This window comes from Oryzias melastigma, linkage group LG23, assembly GCF_002922805.2.
Source record: "Oryzias melastigma strain HK-1 linkage group LG23, ASM292280v2, whole genome shotgun sequence".
In the NCBI taxonomy this organism is placed as follows: Eukaryota; Metazoa; Chordata; class Actinopteri; order Beloniformes; family Adrianichthyidae; genus Oryzias; species Oryzias melastigma.
Genome location: NC_050534.1, coordinates 11,185,867 through 11,197,330, shown reverse-complemented (window position 1 = coordinate 11,197,330; position 11,464 = coordinate 11,185,867). Strand labels below are relative to the sequence as shown.

Here is an 11,464-nt window from a genome sequence, read left to right as displayed (position 1 = left end):
ACATAAGCATACCTACAGACAAAAATGAATCCACACATTCTCTGTCATTAGATGAATTATCATAAATGGTGATTGCAATTGAATAAAACCTGTTTTTGAGTCTGTCCTCGATGGCAGCAGTTTATACAGGGTGTGTGGTGTCTTTTTTTTTTTGGTCATCATCTTGATAGGGGGACTTCACTATACCCAATACTCATTTTTGTGGCGGGGGTCAAATTTTTGCTCAAAGGTGTAAACGTTTTTCCGTATTTGAAAACTATATTCTGAATGCTGTAGGCCATGAGAAATATAAAAACCCATTGACATTTTGTTATCAGCGTGCACAATCCCCGGAAAGCATGACAACCAACCTAGACATTTGCAAAACATTCCTTTATTATAAATAAATCTCCTTTTTGTATAAAAACTGGCATGCTTCAACCATGGCATTTCACAGGTTCATGACCCAAGACTACAACCTGGTCAGCCAAGACAGCAGGAGGAAACACACTCATCTCATTATGCAGGGGCGATCCATCAGACAACGGTGAGACAAGAATGAAAAAATTGTCACAACCACAAAAATACTTACAAGTAGAGAACAACAACAAACATGTTTGAGTCTCATAGATTTTCTCTTACAATACTCTTTTTAAATATCTTTAAAATGTAATCTTTTAAGTCTCTTTTTCACCCCCACGTTTGCCCTTTTATATATGTCTACACAATTTTTTTTTTGTTTTGTTTTTACTTTTTTTATATTTTATTATTTTTATCAACCCACCACAGTACCTTTTGGCAAGTTCGTTTTTTTTTTTTTTTTTAAATCATGGATCTCTTTTTTTTCTGTTTAGACACATAAGTTCATGGTTGGACCAATGAGCTGTGAGCAGCAGCGAAGCAGGCACACCGACTGGCTGTTTACGTGGTCCCACCTCTGCGGTTGGATGGGGAACAATACAAAATGTCTCATGCTTGGTTTCCATTCGGGCTTCGTCCGCCAGCTTCTCCGGCTGAAGGCAGCTCCGATCTTGGTTTCTCCACTGGCCCCGCCCCCTAAGGCACGCCCCCCTCCAGGTCCCTTCTGCAGTGCGTTCAGATGGCATGATTGCTGTAGCTGACGTAGGTGGTTTTAGTTGATGAAGCTGCGTGAATGCGAGGTGTGAATACGGAAAATGGAGGGAGATGTTTGTGGAAGAGATGGAATATAAATTAAAGTGGAATGAAAAAAAATGGATGAAAACAGAGAAGACAGTTTAGAGCAGAGAATCAGAGCCTGCAAATCATCTACGTTGCTTCCAAACTCCCGATGTCCTGTTTGCCCTGCAGCATTTGCTTGTAAATGTCAACATCTGTGCACAACCGCAGGCTCACACCCTCCAAACATTTCACAGAATAAACAGCATAAAATAAAAAAAAATGCAGCGAAACAGAAACCTAAAAACCTCCCCAGCACACAGAGATCTTCTTCAAAATCCCGACCTTCAGCAAAGTGAATAGATTTTACAGCAGCTTGATTTATTTGCTGCCCACAAAACTCAGCTGTGCTTTTTCAACCTTTGCAGAAATACTTTTTTTCCCCCCTAAAACCTTGCAAACACCTGCGCTCGGTATTTATAGACCACATGCAAACATATGCTAAGGAGCGCTCAGACGGTAAACGTGCTCATTTGACTGCACGCGAGCAGACAGATTATTACAACAGCCCAACAAACGCACAGATATTTACGTGCACACGGCGGATGTTTAGGCTTTATGTGTGGACTCTGAGCGGAAAACAGTCAATGTTGCAGCTGGTCTTCCAAGAACAAAATCTGCATTAAAAGTGACTTTCAGCAGTTTATAGTGATTTTTTTTATCTAGTAAAAGCTGCCAGGAAAAATGTCCAAAATGTAGAAAACAAGCGCGAAAAAAACTGCTAATAGAACTAGTAATCATTCCTGGTTAAAATTCTTCACATAAGTGTGATTTTCTTCCCTTTTAAGTCAAAATTAAATCTAGAATTTTCTGTAAATACTTAAATTAAGGTCTATTGTTCTGATAGTTAAAAATCTTAAAAGGAATTGCTAAAAAAAGTATCTCTTTAAAGTGGCCTAGGTATATTTACAAACATATTTAACGTAAATGTTAGGGATATTTCCTGCAAGGTGTGTATTATCAGAAATTTAAAGGCAATGCGGAAGCAGGTGCCCTTCTGTGAAATCTCTTAATTTCTGATAATGCGCAACTCAAAGGGCATTATCCTGATTATACAATGGTAACTTACTTAAGTTAACATATTTAACACTTATGTTAGATGTAAGGGATATTCTATACAAAGTGTGTATTATCAGAAATTTAAAGACAATGCGGAAGCAGGTGCCCTTCTGTGAAATCTCTTCATTTTTGATAATGCGCAACTCAAAGGGCATTATCCTGATTATACCATGGTTACTTACTTAAGTTAACATATTTAACACTTATCTTAGATGTAAGGGATATTCCCTACAAGGTGCGTAATGTGAGAAATATAATGGCAACGCGGAAGCAGGTGCCCTACTGTGAAATCTGTTAACTTCTGATAATGCACGCTCTAAAGTGCATTATCCTGATTATACCATGGTCACTTACTTACGTTGACATATTTAACACTCATGTTACATGTAAAGAATATTCCCTACAATGTGTGTATTATCAGAAATTTAATGGCAACGCGGAAGCAGGTGCCCTTCAGTGAAATCTGTTAACTTTTGATAATGTGCACTAAAAATTGCATTATCATGCTTGTACCATGGTCACTTACTTATGTCAATATATATAACACTTATGTTAACATATATACCATCAATGTAAGGGATATTCCCTACAAGGTGTGTAATATCAGAAGTTTAAAGGCAATGCGGAAGCAGGTGCTCTTCTGTGAAATCTGTTAATTTCTGAATTAACTAAAGGGCATTATCCTGCTTATACCATGCTTACCTATGAAAAAAAAAAGTATTAATTTTTTTTGTACTTTGATGTTGTTAATTTTTAGGTTGGAATCCCTTTTCACAAGCGGACAATTTTATACGTGGTAGGAAAGTGAAATTCTAAACAACATAAATCAAGCAAAGCACCGATTCAGTTTACTTCCGTTGCTATGGTTACCAAGTGACGTTTCGGTAAGCGCAATAATATAGAACTATATATTTTTTTTTCTTAAAAAATTACGAGTCATAAAACTTTCCTGTTTCCTTAAATCAAGCAAATATTTTTTAAAATTACAATACCACGTAAACGTTTGCATAAAATTTGTGTGTAAACAAAAAGAAATATATATATATATATATTAGAGAAATTGCTTGAAATGAGACGTTTTTAAAATCAAATGACTCAAAAAACTATTCAGGATTTATTGTCTTTAAAGTGCATCCTATTGAAAAGTCACTATTACGTTTGTTCTGTCAAATATCAAGTCTAATAAGTTATTTAAGATAGAAAACTAGACACAAATACTTAATAAGAAGTTAAGTCTTTATGGTAAATGTGTGGACATGTTATAACTAAATACAATTTTTTTTAAAAAGTTTGTTCTTATAGACATGCCTTTATTTATCCACAGTGACTGTAAATATGAATGTTACCAAGTTAAAAATCAGCTACATGTACCAAACCAAAGGAGCTCAGTTTTTTTGCTTTAACTCTTATGTTGTGTCAAAATTGACCCATTTTCGCACATGAGGATGGGTCAGTTATGACCTGAATACAATATAAGGGTTATATGTTAAAAATTGTAACCCATATTTTCACTTACTAAGCTGTAAATCTAAGTATTATTTTTCTAAGGCACAATTTTCTGGATTGTTTTACATTAGTTATTTTTATCATTAAAATTATGTTCCAAATATCTCTTTGTTCATCTGAAACTTTCCCAAATCAGATGGAAATATTTTTTATTCTTCATACCATATTTATTTCTTAATACGTTGTTTTTGAGAATATTTAGAAAAGATTTTGTTGAATTAATTTTGAAGTTCTTCCGTATAGTTTATATGTGTAATAATAAAAAGTGTTCTCTTACTCACTGTTGGTCTCCATGCTCTCACACAGCTCCGTCTTCACTTCTCCGTTCGGCCGGTCTCCCTTTTGGGTCAGTTTTCCTGACATGGTTGCTGCTGTCACAATGGCCTACAAAGTCACACAATCAAACTATAACCACAAATGAACAAATAAGAAATAGAGACTTCATATTTGATGTGGCTCATTAACTTATGGTAATCTGTGGGTTTAGCGACAAGAAATTCCAAAAAATTTGAGTTAATGTAAAATAATGAAAATTATCAATATACTTTACAATATCAATAAACTTAGAGTACAAAAGTAAAAAACTAAGATGTTCCTTTTTCACATGTGAAGCACAAGTCACTGTTGAAACCGTTTTAATGATGAAGTGGTGGCAGTTTTCGCCTCAATCCATTTTCTTTTTTCATACAACGGCACTGTATTGACCCATTTTGATGAGTTTGGGGGTCAAAAAAGTCCCACCTCACCTTGAAGCTGCGTTTTCGTTTAGGTACGTTCTGCTCGGGGTGAAAGAGGATGATGTAGACTTTGGGCATGTAGAGCATTCCCAGCGACACAGAGGCGGACAGGCTGAGAGAGATTGTCAAGGTGGTGGTCTGGATGTACATCTAAGACAAAAGAGAGGAAAATGTGAAGAATTTTAGCATGAACGTCACAGTAGAGCCTGTCAAGATTTATTAATGACAGTTTTTATAAAAACAAAATGAATGCAGTTTAATAGCAGAAACCACAACCATTCTGCTCTAGTGTAATACTTAGTGTTGCCTCTGTTAGGCCTCCAGAGTATGGAGAGAAAATAAACTCACTCTGATTTGTGCGTTTAAACGCATCACTTACACACAAATCTTGGCAGCTTGAAGAATCTTATATCAGATTTGAGTGTGAATGCGGTTTTATGTGTGCATATCAGGTGATTTTTTGCTTAATTTTTAAAGGTTAGTGTGTCTGATTAAGTTTCAAGCAGTTATAATTTTAAGCTGTGTATGTGAAAACTGTATATTCTACATTTATTTATTATGGAAATGTTGTACTTATGCACAAATGTATTCATTTCAAATCAAGAAATACGCAGGGACAAATAAAAGAATATCCACAAATCAAAAAGTACTCCACCTTCACCCAAATGTGATGGGATAGGCTCCAGCAACCACATTACCCTAAAATGGGATTCACCCATAGTAGCCCCTGAACTCACTAGTTTGACAATCACATTGGCTGTTTAAAAGTTTGCAATAGCATTGTTTTTATTAAAAGATTAACATGTACATTTTACAAAGTTTTAAACTTTGAAATATTTGGTTTAAAACAAACGTACCAAAAGTTATAACACATAAGAGTGAAAACCCCTTGGAATAAATCCTTAAAACTGTAACTTTACAGTTTTTTAAACACCTAATTCACATTATTTTGACAATTTTTTTTGCAGATTTATACATTTTCATGTTGTCTTTATATAGTTGATCTTTTGCTATAAATCATAAAAGAGTTTGATCTCAATTTTGTGATTTTTACAGTACACAAAATGACTAAATTTACCACTCAGAATTTAGTTTTTTGGACAGTTTCCTCTTCATTGTGAAATTTCTGTGTAAAATAAATAAAAATATACATGTAAAAAGGAAGTTGGAGTTGTCCTAAAAAGATGGATATCAAGCATTGCCACAAAAAACTGTTTGAAATATAAAGTAATAGAGCAAATGGTAAAGTATAACAAAAATCTCAAAAAGGCCCCAGACTGCTAAGGGTTAAATATGTTTTGAAACTTGATGGATGGACTTAACCTTTTTCTGCCCATTTTGCTGTTTAACAAATTCTCACTTCCAACTCGTCATATATGGATGTTTGGTTCGGGCTTCCTCCACATCACTTTTTGACATTTTGAGTGTCTCCAACTCGTCATTTTTTTTTTGACATGCTGGCTGTCCTCTATAAATAAGCGGTCCCCAAACTGGTACCAGTCCGAGGACCGCTTGGTGCCGCTTGACCAGTACCCTAACCCAGTATCGGTTATGCATCCAGTATCTCGTCCCGAGGCCCGGACCATACGTCCATATATGTCAAGTTGGAAGTGAGAATGTGTAGATCAAAACATTTAAAGACAGGAATAACCTGCCCCTGTGGGTGTTGTATGAACTGACATCAAGAGAATATGAAACAAACAGAGGTCTTTATTGCACTAAAGAACAGGTTTCCACCAAACTATGTCTTTGATTTCTTTTAGATGAGATCTAACCTTATATAAACTTAGACAGGAACAGAAGGTGCAACTTTTTGGGGATTATTTGTAGCTGCTGAATTACTGCTCCCATCCGAAATGCGCCTCTTTCTATTTATTGACTCACATCGACGGCCAGACAAATACTGTCCTCCGTGTTGAACTAGTTGTCAGGTCGAAATCTAAAGGTTGTAGAACAATGGCAGCCAGAAATGATGACACACCGTGTGAGCAGGGAGCAGGAATGATTGAGGGCAGCCTGCTTATTTTGCCTGCTCAGCCAAGTAAGTTTAGTTACAGCCAAAAAGAAAGGAGGAAGACACATAAACACACTGTTCCAGGGGGTTCGCAGCCAGTTTCACAGTCGTTCGGAGGAGGACAGATGTAATGACAGGCTTCACCCACAATCCCGACACTGCTGACAAGCTCTCCAGACACAAGGGCTTATCAGACAACCGCTGCCCTCAGCATGTATTAAAAATGGAAAAGAGATGGGTAAAGAACAAGAGTGGTGAAAAGTGACGAGAAGAAAAAACAACAACAGAGAGCTGTGATGTTACGACGGAAACTTGGAATAGGGTGATGGGTTTGTAAAAATGACCAATCAAGAAGAAAATGACCAGAGAGACTCAAGTATGGAGCATTGTTATAATATGTAAATGTGTTTTCAACTGCAGCCTGAATAAAGCGAAGAAGGAGGGGAAAGGAAGCATTCAGTCCCAGATCTAAAACATTACGTATTATATTTCTAAAACTGGCCAATCATGAAGCCTCAATAAAAGTATGTAATCTCAACTGGTGGTTGACTAAGGTTGTGTTTGACCCCCTTCCCCATCACTGTCTGAATCTACTAATTCCAAATCGAGTGCACTCAAAATTTCCCAGAAGTCATTGCGAAAAACTAGCATACATTAATGGTCACTAGATTAGCGGATATAGACCACAATGCAAAAAACGTGCTTGAATGTAATTTTTTAATAAATCATCCACATTTCTATCATCAGAACACAGTGGAATAATAAATACATATGTTATTCCTAGTTATTCCTAGATAGTCCAGCACTATGTAGTGTTTTAGTAGTTAGGGAATTTTTGTGGGAATTTGGACATAGCCACTATTTTTCCATATCTCTCCGTCAGTCGTAGGGGTAGGGGAAGAATTCGTATTTGGCCTTAGGGTTATGGAGTTGCTGGAGCCTATCCCAGATACTGTCAGGCAATAGGTTGCCAATCCATCGCAGGGCCACACAACAATTATCTCAGTGGCCTTGTGATAGAGTGTCCGCCCTGAGACTGGAAGGTCGTGAGCTCAAATCCAGGTCAAGTCATACCGAAGAATCTAAAAAAAGAGACCCCTACTGTCCTACTGGATCCTGCTTGACGCTAAGCATTAAAGGGTTGGGGGCATTAAACCACCACAACTTTAACAACAACATCTAGGGATGGGTTATAGTCATCAATTTACCTATAAGTCTTATCTTTAGGCAACTGGAGGAAAGTGGAGAAAACCCACACAAGCACGGGAAGAATATACACACCCCTCTTCTTGAACCAGTGCCTTCTCACTGTGAAGCAAAAGTACTAACCAGTACTCCAGCGTTCAGCCTCTCTACATCATTAAAGCCCTTATCTGAGTAGGAATGCATGGTGGCCATAAAAATGTCATCCCAGTGTGAAACCTTCTCTTAACTTCCCCTAACAGACTCTATTTAATCCCTTTTATCCTGTAATTTAATTAAGAATTTATTGTGCGCTGCAAACAGAGTCACCATGCCTCCAGAGCAGAGGACACGTCGAAACATTTGTATGAGCAAACCTGAAATAAGGATATTGCAAAAAAAAAAAAAAAAAATTTTTTTTTTGCAAAGTATATCCCTGCAGGTTTTTTCTGGCAATCGCAACACTTCTCCGCTACTCTGCAATGAGACAAATATAATTAACAGTGAAATGCTCCTCAAATGAGGTTACACTTCAGAAATCTGCCTGGAGTCAGACACTCTTTACACAAAGGTGTCTAAATTCTCAACGAAACCTGACCAGAACACAATGACTCACTGGAAAATGGGATTTAAGCTGCGAACAAAAACATACAAGAACTCTAATTAATCCTTTGAATAGATGATAATGCACGAGTTTCCCCTGCTGGCTTCTTCGATGATTTGATCTGCGCTTAAAAAGCGTGGAGCTGGTGACTCAGCTTTGACACTTTTTGGTTTCTAACTCTCAGAGGAAAAAAAAAAAAAAAACAAACGCCACTGGTTTTTGAAGAAGCTTCACCAGAGTCTGGTGCCATAAAGGTTTCCTTGCTCCGTGGAAATGAGTGGAAATTCACACGTGTGACCTATGAGGATCCCATTGACAAGGGAAAAAGGCTGGAAAAGGAACAGGTTTCACCAGAACTCGCTGTAAAAACAGAAAATTACAATAAAATTCAAATTATTACTGTTTTTTGTGCCTTTTTGACTCACCCAACACTGTTTTCAAAATAGAAATCTGCGGTTTGACATCAGAAAGTGTGTTAGCCAGAGGAAAACAGCCCTGCCTGGAGCTCCCCCACAGGCTCCGCCAGCCGTTTATGCTCCACAAGCACACACAAATAACGTAATATGGAAAAATCATGAGAGAAACATTGGCCAAATGAATATTGCCATTTTGTTTGCTCTCCCTCTATTCAAGCACGCAAACTCCTTAATAGTAGTGACACGCCGATCAGGAAATTCCAACATCACAGAAGGCCGCAGACGCAGGAATCCACAGTTTTAAACGGAGGGAGGCGAACGAATCTGAGATGAAGGGAGTCGGGGGAAAAAAATATTCAAGGAGCATGCAGGAAAAGGATTAAAAATAGAATATCCTGCAGAAAAAGAATCCCCGAACAACAGTGGAAGGAAAGAAAAAGAACCGACTCCCTCCTGCACTGAGCTGGCCTCATCAAAACAGCAGCAAGTCTTCTGAAAGCAGACTGTATTCACAAACCTTTGGTCCAAACTTTGGCTTCCCACAAAGGTGTACACACACACTTGTAATAAACAATGGTGCATCCTACACACGCGTGTTTTGAAATCCCCATATTCATTTTGAAGGAGTAGATTTTTATATTTAGAATTTTTTTTCTTTTTTAGCACAAAATGCTTATGTATGTTTATTTTTGGGGGGGTAAAAACAGAGGAAAAAAATATTGATAATTAAAAATATTCAAAAATAAAACATAAATTAACAATATATTGAGGAAGATTTCACAAGTGACACAAATAAAACACGCTCATCAAACTACTGAAACTTTTCGACAGTTTATACAATTTCGGTGTTTGCAATGGATTCAAAAGCTTTGTGCCTCTATGCAGCACTTTAGGTTAAGTTGTGCATATTGGTATAAAGCTGCTTTTCGCTCAATAAGAATCAGTTAGCTTACTTTGACAATGTAAAAACTTTGTAACTGTAAAGTGTTGCATATCAGGCTTTTTTTCTCAGCTTCAAAATCCATTGGAATTAGGGAAATTGCGTAAATATTTGTAGAGTTATGGAACTTAAGAACTTAAACAGTTTAAATAGTAAACGTCAAATACTTATAAAGCACTTTTATACCTTACTCGAAGGTCCAAAGCGCTTTATAGTCTCATTCACATTCACAAACAGGTGGCGGTGCCGCTGCTGAACCTTTCACCAGAGGAAGGGTGGGGTTCAATGTCTTGCCCATGGACACTTTGACAAATGGGCAGCCAAGGCGGGAATCAGACCTGAAATCTTACAATCAGAGGTTGATAGCCACCCAGTGGAACTGAATCTCCGGTGTCCGTCCATGCATGCGTCTTCTTCCACTCATCCAGGTTGCTGGAGCAGCAGTCTAAGCAAAGATGCCCAGACTTTCTTCTCCATAGCCACTCCTTTCAGTTCCTCTCATGGACCACGAGGCGTTCCTAGGCCAGCTAAGAGATGTAGTCTCTCCAGCATGTCCTGAGACTTTCCCGGGGCCTCCGCCCAGTGAGACATGCCCGGAACAACTCCCAAAAGAGACCGGAGGTCCTGGCTCAATGAAGCCAAACAGACAACATCATCTGCAAAGAGCAGAGAGGAAATCCTGCGGTCCCCAGACCAGAGCCTCTAAGGCCCATGGCTGGGTCTAGAAATTCTGTCCAGAAAGACTATGAACAGAACTGGTGATGATAAAGAACAGCCCTGCCAGAGTCCAACATTCACCAGAGCAAGGTTTGACTTCGACCTTTTATTGCAAATGACCCTGCAGTCTCATGCCCTTACTATGATACTTGCGAACACATAGCAGATGGTTGGGAACCTTTCAGACTCACCAGCACAATAAAGTACCCAACTAAAAGTACAAACCACTTTACTTTCTAAGAAAAACCTATGAGATGGCGTTTTTAAAAAGTAATGGTTAATACCTCTTCTTTGTTTTGCTTATTGAAAAGATAACTTTAGAGTAAATCTACTATAAATTGAGTTTTTTTAACATTAATAGACATGCTTAAATTTCATTTGATGGTGGGAAAAATCATGTTTTTCAAATATTTTTTATATTATATTTTCCATTTTTTTTAGCCAATTCTAAGCATACTGTAAGTTCATGATACTCCACCTAAGACTATAATTCACTGAACACATCCCTGATGACAGGCAGCCTAATCATTCAGCAATACGTTAATGGGTGAAGAGAGAGCAGATTTCTTACAGCAAGTTTGACATCTGATGTCTGACAACTAATGTAAATGGGGAGCCTGACATGAATAGGCTGCAATGAAAATGTCAGTTTGAACAATTTGGTCCAAATAGAAGGCTACAAATCAAGCTTAATTAAGGCCCAGCGCAAAGATGGAAGAAATATCTGACAACTACAAAAAGTATTATGACGTGAAATAATTTCTTACAAATAAAAATGGGCTAGTGTCAGTTTGCTTTTAGACTTTAAGATCACTATTACCCTGAAACAGCCAGTAAGGATTATAGAGGTTTTGTATTTAACTACAGTAAACACAGTTGTAAAGACGAAGCAGTTTGTAGGCGTGTCCACAGAAATAAAGTCTATTTTTACATTTTCATACATTGCTATGGAAATTAATCTCTAGTTGGTCGTTTTGTTTTTTAATGTCTTTCATTCATGATTTGTTGTTGGGTACTAAAGTTTGAGGCATAGACTGTAAAAATAATGGACAAAGCGAGCAATGAGGTCCCCCATTGGAAATGCATTACTTCCTCTCCTCGCGAAAGTAGGCC

The 11,464-nt window shown here is 37.6% G+C and overlaps 1 protein-coding gene across 11 annotated transcripts in view; it reads right to left on the bottom strand.

Annotated features, from left to right (window-relative positions):
- Window positions 1-353: 353 nt before the first annotated feature.
- Window positions 354-11,464, bottom strand: part of grm8a (glutamate receptor, metabotropic 8a) — a 349,513-nt gene continuing 338,402 nt past the window's right edge. For 10 of the 11 annotated variants that reach the window (XM_036210217.1, XM_036210211.1, XM_036210215.1 and 7 more), the window contains 3 exons: window positions 4,488-4,628; window positions 4,023-4,125; window positions 354-1,124 (listed from right to left, as the gene is read on the bottom strand). In XM_036210217.1, the coding sequence (XP_036066110.1) occupies window positions 1,075-1,124; window positions 4,023-4,125; window positions 4,488-4,628 (294 nt within the window). In that variant the 3' untranslated portion in view covers window positions 354-1,074. Of the gene's footprint in view, window positions 1,125-4,018; window positions 4,126-4,487; window positions 4,629-11,464 lie in introns of all 11 variants that reach the window. The other variant, XM_036210218.1, reaches the window with a different exon arrangement.